Source organism: Simochromis diagramma, unplaced genomic scaffold (genome assembly GCF_900408965.1).
Source record: "Simochromis diagramma unplaced genomic scaffold, fSimDia1.1 OVJJ01000487.1, whole genome shotgun sequence".
Lineage (NCBI taxonomy): Eukaryota > Metazoa > Chordata > Actinopteri > Cichliformes > Cichlidae > Simochromis > Simochromis diagramma.
In genome coordinates, this window is record NW_024387305.1 from 3998890 (window position 1) to 4013181 (window position 14292).

General features: G+C 42.9%; 1 protein-coding gene across 1 annotated transcript in view; it reads left to right on the forward strand.

Moving 5' to 3' along the window:
• The first annotated feature begins 1923 nt into the window (after positions 1-1923).
• The window catches only part of LOC120716924 (B-cell lymphoma/leukemia 11A-like), a 33042-nt gene continuing 20673 nt past the window's right edge, over positions 1924-14292 (forward strand). Inside the window, exons 1-2 of the mRNA XM_040004640.1 lie at positions 1924-2280; positions 4888-5280. Of these exons, the coding sequence (XP_039860574.1) occupies positions 2226-2280; positions 4888-5280 (448 nt within the window). The 5' untranslated portion in view covers positions 1924-2225. The remainder of the gene's footprint in view (positions 2281-4887; positions 5281-14292) is intronic.

A 14292-nucleotide genomic window follows, 5' to 3' on the forward strand; every position in this document is an offset into this window, starting at 1 on the left:
AGGTGGCGCAATGCGCTCATGTAGGAAAAGATGAGGTTATGTAATATAGACAGCGAACCATGAGTGGCCCATATTAGGTGGATGATGGATCATTTATTTTGGGCAGTGACTCGAAAATTAAATTGAGTTGGCATATAAATTACAATCGTAAGACTGGAAACGCTGAAAGTATAATAATAGGAAATTAAATGCATGCATTGTATATAAATGATACGATTTGATTATATTTGCATTGAAACTTTTTAAAATTATAATGTAGCTGCTGTGTTAGTATTTCAATGTTTTAGATTAAGCACTAGAGTGAGTAATCTACTGGTTTCCAGCTCCGTATAATTATGTTAGGACACAGCTTATGATAGTCTATTAAAGGTCAGTCTTATGTTGAACCACTAGATGGAGCCAAAGTACTGTGCTGTGATTTCGATGCCGACGTAAATTCAATTGTTGAGCCTGATTAGGAAGCTAGTATATAATCAACAAAATAAAAGCAAACCATTTTTAAAAGTATGGGTGCTGTTAAGGTCCTCCGGCTTTATTTGCGTTAAGTTAGAGAAGGGGCTTTTATGCGATTCTAATAAACTTTATTCATCATAAAACCAAAATAAAGGAAAAAATAATTGCCCAGCATCTTTTCGGCTGTTCTGTAACTGCATAACGACATACGAAGGTCAGGTGAGAGAGTATAGGGTATAAACCTGCCCATCAGGCCACCCTAATCCACTTGACACACACTGTTTTTGTTGGACATGCCCCCTATAGGTTCCATTAGTCATGAATTACTAGCTTTGTTTAAAAGCAAGCGCACTTGACTGTACACGTTAATCCAATCTGATCACTGGAAAACTTGGAAAAAATTAAAATCCCACATTGGCTTCAGCCATAATGAATGGGCCCAATATTTAAATGCAACAGCTGAATGAATGAAGCTGAGACTTAAGTTTTATCGGTGCGTTATAAAATTCCATTAGGTCTGGAATGCATAATATTACTTTTTTATTTATTTATTTATTTATTTTTTGTTGTTGTTAAGTATTTCAGAATGCTTTACTGAAATGTTGCTTACCTGTAACATAGATTAGACCTTTGGAGTGGATAAGAGTTAAATCCACGTTTCTCTTCAGTTTTGGAATACAGGCTCAGGTGCATTCCACAAGCTGACAGATTACAAATTGTTTTGTAAATCAAAGCACGTTACACTCTAACTCTAATTTCTTTTTCCCCTTTCTTTATCTTTTACACGTCCACCATCGAAACAAAACGCGTACATTATATCTAAATATATTCTTATATTTAAGTATATTATATAAAACTATTTATGAATCTCATTTCAAATTATTTTAATTGCAGGTAGTTAACTTTAGGTTTCCCTGTATACAAGGCAAAAGCCCAGAGAGAATGGCCGGTCTATCACCACTTCTCAAGAAAGCAAACAAATTAAACAAATTCAGCAACAACAACAAAAAACAGAGTTTAGTTCATCCTGTCGGAGAATAACATTTCAATTAGTTTAGCTCAAGAAGGCCGACTGAAATAAAAACACTTTATTCAGTGTTAATGACATTTCCAGTCTGCACTGTAAATTTGCATAAAGACTGCATATTCATAGTGGCTTGAAAAACCCCCCAACAACAACAACTAATAAACACGAGTGCAAGAGCTGGGTTTATCCACCACTACATCCTTGTTACATACGCTCTTTGGTTCACGCGCTTTTTACTGCTTTCCTTGTAAAACAGTGTCTCTCTTTCTCTCCCTCGCTCTCCCTCTTAGCCCAGCCCCCTTGATCCCCTTCGTCCATTGGTGTCTTCGGGGTCTCCCTTTTTTCTCTTCTCTTCCATAGGTAGTCCATAATGAGTGTCCATTGGCTTTTATTATGACTTGTCCCCCTCCCACTGGCCGCCTTCGCCCTGCCCATGTTTTGTATGTCTCAGTTCGTCCAGCGCCTGACGTTCAAGTTCGCAGAACGTCACGTCCGCACTTGAACTTGCAGCGCAGGGGGCTTCACTATACCCCCATCACTCTCTCTTTGCAAAAAAGTCATGAAGAGCTCCGCACAGCCCGCACCGCACTACTCCTCACCCTCTGTATGATCAGCAGCTCATTGCTTCTTTTTTTTTCCCTTGTTGGCTGTCAGACGCATCAATGAAGATATTTCATTTGGAGTTTACCTTGTAGGAAAGGATTTCCCAATGTGAACTCAGCTGAAAATCCGTCACTAAACCAACATGTCTCGCCGCAAGCAGGGCAAACCCCAGCACTTGAGCAAACGGGAGTTTTCGCGTAAGTGGAGATACATTGCATTTCGACTTAATTTCATTGGTTTTTCCTCTCGGTGACCCATCTTTTTCTGTATACGGCAACTTTCTTTTAATACTTAGGATACGTCCACCGCTGTCCTGACTAAAACGACAAATCGCAAACATATCCAAGACTACAGGTTATCTTTATAATCATCACGAGGTCTTCTATAGGAAGTTTTGGAGCAGCGTGACAGGGAAGCTCAACTTGTGTTGGTTAACGCGTTGTATAACACAGCCTTCAAGGTTTCTTTCGCCATTAAAGGGCATGCATGAGCTTTATGGCCAGAGACCTTTGCCTATATGAAGGCGGCACAGAGTTACAACTGCTGCCATTCACTTAAGTTTCCATGTGCACCTTTTCAAGCCACAGCACTACTACAGTGCAGGTCCTTTTTAACTGTAAAAATGCATTTACAAAGGTCCTAGTTGGTTTGGACACAGGGAAGTGGTGTTTACACACACACACACACAGACACACACACACACTTGTCCGAAGCGCAAAGACCTCGTGTGCGTTACCTACAAGGAATGCAGTTTCTTTGCAACAATTTTTTCACCGCTGGCGTTTAAACACGGCATATCCAATCCATTTGTATCCATAAATTGCATAAATACGCAGAAATCTCCGTGCGCGACACTGTTTTGAGATGAAGGAAGAGAAAAGAAGGACAGTCGTTTTACGCGCGTGTAAAACTGCAGGGCATTGATTTTGATTGAATGTCACATTCTTCGCACAGTTTAGACCAATTGTTGTTTGCCGAAGAATTATTTTGCTCCATTAAGAGCTTTATCAGTATATTGCTTTATCAATGCACTCTTCGCGCGTCAGTAAATGCGGAGACGTCTCCAGACTAGGTAGGCTGTTTAAGTGTAAGTTAGAGATCGAAATTAACAACCTGTGCTTTTCTTTTATCTTTATTCTTGTATATATTTCTGCATGCTCTTCTTATTGCCGCTGAAACAAATTATGCTCTGGCAACATTTATTCTATGATTTGTCGGAAAGCTGTCAGATGGGTTGCCAGTGGGGGGCGCAATTTGATTGTAGTCCTACAGGCCACTCGTGAACTTGAACTTGATCCACTTTATCCTGTCCTGCTTGACCAAGCTCATGCACAGGATCGGTTCAGCAGCAGTAGGTTATTACATATTTTATGTTCTCTTGAATGTATTCATATTTTTTCTAAAGGTACATTAAAGGTACAATATTCCTCACATTCAAAGAGGATCCAGAAATAAAGTGTTTACAAAGAAACAGTTACAGACCTTAAATTATGAAGAAAAAATGACCAAAGAGTATAAATATGCTTTTGTTTAATGACATGAAGATTTTGCTTTTGACCAGTATAATTCTGTCATTGGTTATGACACAAATCTGTTTAATTTACTTTGGAATATTAATTGTTTTTTTTTTTAATTATTGCAAAATAAATAAGACTGCATGAAAACACTGCAAAATTTCTGTTCTAGTGCTAACTGTCAGCTTTCGTGTTGCAAAAAGGCACCATTAGAAATTAAAATAGGCACTTCCTTTTAATTTTTGCATTTATTTTAAAATGAAAATAATCCCTTTGGCGTTTTCAACGAGGGACTGTAGAATACAATGAATGATCTGCCGGTATTACAGGGAGTCATAATACTCTAAAACAGTAAAAAAAAAGACCTAATGATTTTTCTGATAGTGGAAGAGACCTGCTGCTGTAACCCAGTGGGAAACCTTCGCCTAAACTACTTTAAATTCTAGCACAGTGTGATATCAGAAAAAAAAAAAAAACACATTATATTTTAGCTTTCAAAGTTATTCACATCACTCTTGCTTGACATCAGAATGAGATTATTTGGTTTGAAGAAAATCTTTCCACCTAAACCAATCCCATACACCTTGTATGTGTCCATGGCATAAGCTGGTTAAGATAAGTAAAATAGGGGTGAATTCCCTCATCTTTAATGCAACTCAACATACAAGTAACAGGGCCTATCTTGCATAGTCCCTCACCACCTTCTCATCTGACCTGATATAGAATTAAAGCTTGAACCGGCGGCAAGAATTCATCACATCTTATCTCAACATCCCAGTCGGGGCGCCAAGTGTCGTTTACCATGTGGCTAGATGACTTCTTTTAAAATGCTCTCTCTGCTCACTCTCTCTCTCTCTCTCTTTCTCTCGCTCTACTTCAGGGACCTACTCCACATCCAACCCCTCAATGTCTAACCTTGGTTCACGAGATCCCAGCACTTTTAACGAAATGGGGTCCAATCATCTTGAACTCAAATTAGAATCTATTTTTTGATTCTCAGAGGTGTTAGGTTCATTAAAAAAGCGAGATTGGCAGCACAATAAAGAGGGTCAAGCAACTTAATCGTTTGACTGCTGCCTGCGAGCTGAACATGTCAGTCCTTATCGAAGCTGTCTGTGTGCTCTTTCTTCCTTTCTGCCTTCTTTCTTTCCTAAAAATCCCATCTGCACATATACTCCTCGGCCTTATTCCTTTACAAGAAAATATAATAACAGTGTATGTAAACTCAGAAAAATATCAATTCTCGCTTCACTACATGTCACAACTGTCTTTCTTCTTTTCCTTATCCAGCTGAGCCGCTCTCAGGTGTTTTACCAGAAGAAGACTCTCAGGACTCCCCCAGCCTGGGAGTGGCTCAGGGCGAGCCCCTAAAAGGGGACCAGGACCTGCTGACCTGCGGCCAGTGCCACTCTCGCTTCCCCTTAGCTGACATCCTGCTTTTCATTGAACACAAACGGAGGCAGTGCCACGGTAGCCTCTGTGTGGACAAACCTCTGGACAGGCCACCATCCTCCCCACTCGCCTCTCCTCTTTCCACATCCTCGTCACACTCGCGGACCCAACATCAGCACCAAAGGAGGGTGCGTCAACCTGTCGAGGTGGCTGTTCAGGTGTCACCGCAGGATGAGGATTGTTTATCTGCACCCTTGCAAGGAATAATCCCTAAGCAGGAGAATATGACAGGTAAACACACTGGAAGCTTAACATGGCTGCCATGCAAGAGTAAACAGATGAGCAGGAGAAATTTGCATTCAAGTGTGAATAGAGTCTTGAAGCTCTAGATTGTGTGGAGTGGGTCACACTTTTAAGGTTCATAGACAGTTTATCACAGAAGACAACAAATACTCGCTGAAATTTCCCTTCTAGTAGTGAGGATGTGTCCAATCAGCGTAACCTGACGGCGAAATGTCTGCTGCTACATTTAGGAGTTGCGAATTTCCCTCAGTAGAGTCATGAATACACATGAAGATTAATAAGGATATTGATAAAAGGCACCGAAAAAGACGCATGGAGACAGACAAAGAAACAGATTATAAAAAGACAGAGAAAGAAGAGATCAGTTTCTTTTGGTTTGTTGCTGCATCACAGATGTGCTCAGATCCTTTGGACTTCACATTCTCTCTCATGTGGTCGCGAGAGATGTATCTCTATCCCTGCCTGGCTTATTACACTGCCATATCTCTTGTACCCTCAAATATGCGCCTGCTGAAGCTCACTGTGATTCTAAAATTAAAGAGATAGAAAAGAATGTAATTACGTTGATCTGTCAAGGAAGAACTGTTTATTTGAGGAACACTACAGCCACTAATTGTCAGTGTTTTTCTTGATTTGAGTAATTAAGGACTTCTTAAGGCAGCTAGTTGGTTTGTTGGTTGTCCACTGGGGCTAAATGAGGCTGTTGTGAAAACATGAGTTGCTGTGCAAACAAGCATGGGTCCCTTATGACTGGTTTTATAGAGTGGAGTTTGATTTTGACCAGCCCATTTTGATGTTTATTCATTTCCTTTAACAGATCTGATAGCATGTGCCAGACTGCGCTGATTGCCTGGGCAGTTGTGATTGAATTTGAAGCCAATTCAGGCTGAATGCATAGAGGGTAGTTTTCAATAATGAGCACTACTGTGCTGTATTAGTCAGCGCTTCGGCTTTGCAGATGGCATTGTAAAGGGCTACTGTTATTTGTTGTCAATGTTTTAGCACTCTGCCATACAGAATAACCACTGTTCATTAGTGTGCGGTTTGTTGAAAATCTTTCTCACAAACTGTGATGGACGCACACATGCTCAAAAAACACACATTCTTCTGACATGCCTCTTGGCCTTGTCAGCTGTTCGAACACGCCTTTCCTTGCTCACTTGGATCGTCGTGCAATGGAGTTCACATGATATCATGAGGTCACTAACACTGTGCGAAGAGCTTTATTTATAGGTCTCATTTCTTTGGACATTGTGTAACAGTCAGGATTTCCTTGGGTTAATAATGAATAGGTTAAATTGACTGTATGTGGTGCGAGATTGCATCCTGTTATGACGCCTCACCTCACCTTTTGTTATCATCCATCCTGTTATAAAATCTGAGGTCAAAATTAACAGTCTGTGCTGCAGAGTCTGTGCAGGACATCATATCAGTTATACATGCATTGCATATAAGACGGCCTCGTCCCACCTGCTTTTTTTTTTGTCCAAGATTGATGGATACAGACTGGCAGTGCCAGCGCGCCACCCCATACTCCATATGCTAGCTGCCATGTTCTCTTACCCTGCTCAGTTAGAGGCTGACACTGAGCTGAGGCATCTCAATATATACTGTTCCTACACATGCCTCAAGCCCAGTCCAATCCAGGCGAGTGTATGATGAATTACACCCTTAAAGATTTCCCTGCATCTTGCTCCCCTGCATCATTCAAATGAAAGTGACCCTTCCAATCTCCACCCCACTCCTGAAATATCACTTGACACGGACGGATTTCCATATGGACAGCAGTTTGCGAAGGCAGCGGCTCTGGCTAGGTTAAGGAAAGTTGCTGCTTGACTAAAGGGAGCTGACACCCAGAATGGCTGAACTTGTAGGTGGGGGGATATGAGAAGGGTGAGGGCTGAGGAATTAGGGGCAGTACGTAATAGACCGATAGCTCGAGATGAAGCTGTGCCCCTCAGTCTGTCTCTACAGGACAGCTGAGGCCGTCTGGGAGTCTCATGACTGCAGCTGGGGTTTGGGTCTGCAGTCTGGGGCTCTGAGCTGTTAGACGAGGGCAGAGCAGCCTGCGTACCGTCATTTGCATGATAAACAATTAAAGATATGCATAGAGACATCGTAGCTTGTCTACAGACCACGGTTGTCCCAGAAATAGAGCAGATGATGGCTTCTCAAGCAAATGTGATTGCAGCGTATAAAGCTGCTTTTATTTCCCAGCATAAAATTGCTATTAAAGAGACAAACCGGTAAAGTGGATTCAAAGTTTTCATTTACATTAATTATTTCATGGAGTAAACGCAATTGTTATTAGCACAATAAATAAATTAGAGTCTAGTCTTTATAAATTAGATACACAACCACAGTGCATATTGTCTTCTTCTTGACCTATTTACAAGAAATTACAAGAAAAGATTGCATGAATTTTGTAGCACATTTTTTGAGGTATTATTACTACATTGTTCTGCCCTGTATTTATCCATCCCAGCATTAGCACCCTTTTGAATTCTCACCAGTGTAGCCACGTGTGTTAATGAGGCCACTGCAACCGTGGAAATCGACCACCATCTCACACTTCAGCTTCTTTCCAGCGCCCTGCCTCCATTGTAACCTGGACTCTGAATCGATACTGAGTCAATTACGGCAGCCACCTTTCACCCTTTTTTCTCTATGAGGAAGAAAACATTCAAACAACAGAGAAGCATTTCTTGCAACACCTCTGTGGCTGTGGAGCATTTTCTTGCAGCAGCTTGCCTGTCCTGTTTCTCCCCGTGTGTTGTGGAGACAAAGGTATTTAGCAGGCTCCATATTGGCATTGTGCCACCTTTCTCCAATATCCCCTCCTTCACCAAGCAAATACATATACACACAGGGTGCCTGTCATGCAGAACTGGGGGGCTGGGCAGTGCGTGGAGATTGTGCATTAGTGGCGGCGGTGGGGGGTGGAGGGGCTCCTTGGTAGTAATATCTTTTCCTGTGTCCAGTGTGCATATGCGTCAGCAGACATATGGGTCACTTTGCAAGTTTATATCCGGTGCTTTTGTTTGGGTGATCATTTTAATTGATACTGAAAAGGCAAAGATGCGTGCGGCTGCAATGATTGGACACCAGCTAATATTTTAACATAAGGACTCCATTGTCTGTAAAAAGTGACTCTAATTTGATCCTACAGTCGCTTTGGGCTGTGATAAAATCAGTCCTATTTTTGGCAGTGGGCTCCACTACGTTTTAATGAAGGTGAACAGGAGTGGTTTTTAGGATGAATTTTTCATGGAGGACATTTTTGTATGCTGAAGCCAAGCTCTAAACACCCACAAATGTTGTCAGTGGAAATTCGTCAGCCTTTGTTGTTGGATTAAATGTTAGTGGTTCTGGCTGTATTCACGTCTACTGAGTGTTTACATCTTGAGTGCGGATGCTGTGAAACTAATGTACGTGTAAATGTGTACATTTATGTGTGTATAAGTGTGGTTTTGACCACTTAAAATGTTTATAGGTTTCCGTGTGTGTGTAAAAGTGTGTGTGTCTTGCTGTTTGTAGCTTTACTACCCTGGGCGTGCAGGCTGAACATGAAAGAGTCTTTGACTTGGCAAGCCTTGCCTGAGGACACCCCTCTGAGGACTATGCCAGGCCAGACTTGGCACACAGCAGTGGGCCTGAGGGACAGGCTGGGCCTAAATGTGTGTGTCTAAGAGGGAGTTAGAGGAGGTGTGTCTGTTTTGTGGGTTTAGGAGGCAAAACGTATGGTGAGGTGGTGGCTATGACTGACAGTGGGAGTGTGTGAAGTTAAGAGCAGGTATGCAGTAGATTGTGCGTGCTGTCCTCAGGGCCTCCTGGCTTGGACTTCCTGTGCCTCTGTTTGTCTTCTAACAACTCCGGCATCACAGCCTCGGGCCATTCAGGTGGAGGCTAGCTGAAATATGCACACACACACCTACACACACAAACATGCATGTGAACATTCAAAACTAGGCTCCCACAAATGCATGCACGCACCCACAGATGCACACACACCTGTTCTATGAACACAACAGTGCACACGCCTCCTTTAAAGATGCACACATATGCTACAGTGCACACATACAGTGTAAACCCCCTCCTGAGAACCTGTGTTTTGTCTGTAATAAATGTGTTACGGTAGAGGCCCCATGATGTGTTGTGAGTTGATGAGATCTGTCAGAAACATATGATCCTTATTTTACCCCCCTCCCCTCTGTCCCTCCCACTCTCTTCCGCTTAGCCTTTCCTCTCTGTCCCTATCTCTTTCTCTCCCTCCCTCGCTCACAGCCTCTCTCCACACATCGCTCCAGTAGTTTGTCTTGGGGGACTGGAAACTGAAAGTTTTGGCTACATTAGTGTGTCTGCACCTCTTAAAGCCTTCCAACGTCCACTCTAGAGCTCATTCTCACTCTCGCAGATTTGGCTGCAGAGTGAGGCAGACATAAACACTCACACATACACTGCCTCCATCCATCCCCTTTTACCCACTGTCAAACAAAGCTATACAACAGAAACATTCTTGTTTGTCTACAGCCACGTCATGCTGGATGAGAAAGTATCCTCAGAAATAAGCATGTCTTGCTGCTGTCCTGTCAATACTGTGGCAGGCAGTCACATCACGGGGTCAGAGGGCATCTGACAGCATCAGGGCCTGTCATGCCAGCCGCCGGCTTCACCACCTGCAGGTTAATGACTTTATTTTTAGACAGAACAGAAACAGAGAAGAAAAAGTGTCTTTGATACAGCTGTTGCTCAGGAAGTGGCAGATGAGAGCAGAGAGGAGAGAAGTAGTATTTTAGGAAGTAGGCAGGTTAGTTTGAGGTGAGAATGGGAGCAGATTTGACAAAGTAATTTTCCCTTTGATATTTTCCTAAAAAATACCCATTTTGTTATAATCCTGTAAGTCTTTATTTAGGTCACTGAAACCGAACCAGATTTGGAAATTTTGTATCTCTAAGAGTAACACACGATCACAGCTTCTATCTCTATGCAGAATGTCATCTCAACCTCTGATATTCCTTTTGTGACTGTAGCATTTAAGGGTGTAGTGCCGTTGGATGGTTGCTTTGTCTTTCTCCAACTGAAGGTGATAATTCTGAGGCCATGGGAGAGCCACAGTGACAAGGACATTGTGTTAGTCTGATCCCACTGATCCTGGTCACTATCTAGTTTCTTCCTCCACAGTCTGGCTCACTACAGTTTTCAGTGACAGTACTGACTTGTCAGAACTGTGAGTCTGTTGGTGTGTGTGTATCTATTTGTACATTTGAACTTGGTTGGATGGTTGCGGACAGCTCAGTATTGCCCACCTCATCTCAACCACAAAGTTACAGGACACAGGGCCCTTCTATCTGATGCTGCACTCGTGAAAATTCCCAACCTTTATTCTTGGTATATTCCTTGGTGGGTGCTCAGAAATGCATTGCCTCCTAATAGCTCAAATTAACCATACATTTCATCTTAGATTCAAATCCCAGATCTTTTAAACATTCAGAAGATAGTTAATTCATTTACTTTTGAGAGTATCTTGATTTAGTCATTAGATTAAATTTAGGCTGTAAGGTGGTATCGGCATACTGCAGTTTGCTTTGCACACAAGCATACGAGCACAAGCTTGCACACAAATGAGAGTGATGCACACAAGGTGATCACTTATGCACGGATGCATGCATGCACACACATACTTCCACAACTGACCCCCAGCCATCATTCCACACAGACACACGCATGTATGCACACTCATAAATGCACACTCCTGTCCCAGGCACCCTTTACTTTTGCAGGCTGAATCTCACTGATAACATGCTGGCGCCCTCATTTAAATTTGAAGCGCTTCTTTAATCTTCAAAGGCCTGATTGCTTTATGAATATGCATGGACTGAGCTGACTCTCAGTTCATTACCTTGTTGTAAATTCTAATGACCATTAGGGCCCTGCACGGTAATTGCCAATTGTTTTGCATTTTTGATTAGCCCATTACCGAAGCACATTCTGAACATGTCTGCCCTGCCTGCCTGCCAGGCCACAGCAAGAATCGGAGGGAGGGGGAGAGAGAGATGAGAAAATAAAAGAAGAGAGTGCAAGGGAACCTAGTGCGAAGGGTGGTGAAACACGGTTTAGGCAGCGTAAATTTTGAGGCTTGGCTCAAAGTGTTGTTTCGGGGGGAAAGTGGGGTGAGCTAGAAGGGGGCAAAAAAAAAAAGAAAAAGAAATGTAAAAGCTGTAGAATTGGATGTTCCCTAAGCAAGCTCCATCGTGCTTGTTTCTGCAGAGCTTGAGTGCAAGAGTGTGTACCTCACTGCATTTATGTCAGCATGCGTATTTGTTGACTCTGTGTGTGGATGTCAACTTTACTATGTGTATGTACCCAAGTTTGCGTGCAGCTGGATAGGGAGGGGTGCTGTGTTGGGAGCGGAGAGATTCTGATAGTGCATCCCAATGCACGTTGTGTCTGGGACTCATGAAAGATTGATGGTTCCTAGCAGAATGGCATCAGCCTGCTACAACTTGATAACATCTAATGGATAATTTAGCACTCTAAAACCTGCAGGCCAGTCCACCTCTCTAGAAGGCTAAAGAGGACAGCAGCTGCTGGGCTTTTGGGGCCGCTTGCTGTGACTGTTTGTTGGAAAAATAAACGAGAACAAACAGAAAGATGTGTAAGAGAGGGAGTAAACGAGGCAGGAAGACAGAAATAAAATGCAGAAGTGTTTCTGTGACCACGATTTGAATATCTCAACTGTGTTGATTGCCCAGCTCCGGTCACAGCAGCTTAAAAAAATAAAATAAAATAAAATAATGCATCTTAACTTGAAAATATTCCTAACACAGTCCTCACTAGCACTTCAGGAGCTAAACTAATCCAAATATCTAATTTAGAGCTTGTAGAGGTGGTTTACTGGACATGAAGCAAAAAAAAAAAAAAATCAAATTAAAGTAATTATAACCTTATTTTCCTTTTTCGCTCCTTGCTGCTACAGTTTCACAATTGTTGCTTCCAACTGTATTTATAGCAAAAAAAAGCAGAGAATATAATTACAAATGGAAAAGTCATGTCACTGCATTTTTCTGTATGACAGACCACCCAGATATTTTGATCCATAAAATATTGCTTGTGTGAAGAGGGATACTCATTCAGTTATGATTCTTCTTCTCTCTCCCCTCGCTCTCTTTTTCTCCCTCTCATGTACCATTCATAATCTCCATAGTGTTTACACAGAGCTTCGAGGCCTACTGTCAGTCTCTTATTCCCAGACTATTAAGCTGTTGACAGTTTGGTTAATCGTCCCACAGTTTGACTTAAGGGGAATCAGAGAGAGGTCAGCAATGTCTGTCTCCAAGGTGTGTTGAGAAAGTGGCTTACATGTGTGCGCTCTGTGGCATGCCTTTTATTGGGAGTTTGTCTCATTTTGGATGGGTGGGTGAGCAAGCTGTCAGTTTGTCTTTGCCGTGGTTGTGGAGCAGCCCCAAACACATTACAGAAATGACCAAGATCTGGATCAGCTATAGCAAGTTCCTAGTTAGAGTTAATAGGCTGCCTGTATGGTTTATGTCCAGCGTACGGATGTTCATAGTCTCATTCACATGTGAGAGAGAGACATAACAGCATCAGCAGGAGCAGCAGCAAGGCCCAGTATGTCCAAAGGAGGCTTGGGCAGACAGCATGATAGATGGCTTTGTTAAAGGGTCCCAGGGTGTCCCCTGAACTTGAAGCACTCTGTTTATCTTGAATAGGAGACGCACATAGTATTGGGGGGCAGTGAGGAGGAGAGGGAGAAAGAGAATGATATAGCTTTCAGGGGAACGAAGAGGGGAGATTGCGGGCCGGGCTAGTGTCTGAGCAGGCCTGCATGGGGGTTGGGGAGGTTAAGGGGGGGTCGTGAGCAGGCACGGCTGCTGGAGAGACAGAGAGGAGGGAGGAGGGGCGGGGGGGAGCTTTCCTAGTAGCTGTCCATTAACAGATGAACTTGGCAATGGTCCAGGCCTCAAAGGTCTTGGGAGACAGACACACATGCACATATATTCACACATGCACAAACATAGACAGATGTACACTTTCCTGGTACCTGCTCACTGTGGATGGAATGCCACCGTGGTTCTTTTTTTGTCCAGAGGCGAAACAGGACACGTCTCTGGTTCACCTATGTCAGAACCAGTTCAGACCGGTTAGTCAGCCAGGCCGAAGGAGGCAGACGGACGGGCCTTGTTGCTCAGCCCTCCTCTTCTCTCTCTATCCTCGTCCTCCTCCTCTGTTTTCCAGGCTTTAGTGGAAGGAACAGAGAGAACCTCTAACCTGAGGGCACAGGACAATGCAGAGGAGAGAAAAAAGAAGCGGGGGAGCGTGGGAACAAAGCGAGAGACGAATGGATCCGGTCGCAAACAGGGTGGGAAGAGGAGAGAAAAGTGTTTGGTTGTTGTTGGTGCTCTCCTCTTGATGGGGCAACATTAGCTTAACACCACTGCTGCTATTGTGTACTGAAAACATGACGGCAAACACGAGATTGGGGGAAAGAATTTGATGTGGAAAATGCACATAATGGACTGTTGTGCTGTGTGGGCGAAAAACCGCCTGTGTCAGTTGCAGCCATATTCCATACAGCATACTGTATGTGTCGGCGTTGGTGAACGTGTTTGTCTGTGTGAGCTGTAAAAAATGTGGACGCAACTTCTCTCCTAATTATGACTCGGATGTGTCCCTCGAGTTTTGAGAGCAAGCTGTTCGCGATTCTACTTCAAATGTTCTCAGCTCACACACAAACCTTCCCTCAGCATGGCAGATCAGAAGGCTCCGTCACATCACGAACATCTAAGGAATTCTCGGATGCCACATTTTTGTCACTTTATGATTGCAGGTTTTGAAAAAACAGAGCCTCCCACTTTAGAATATTTATGATTTTAATAAAATTGCTTCTGTGATTGACATGATGTTTACATTTTTGGCCGCTCGCATACTCATAATTTTAAGTGAAAAGTGGGGTTATGACTCAAGCAGAAGTGTGTAATG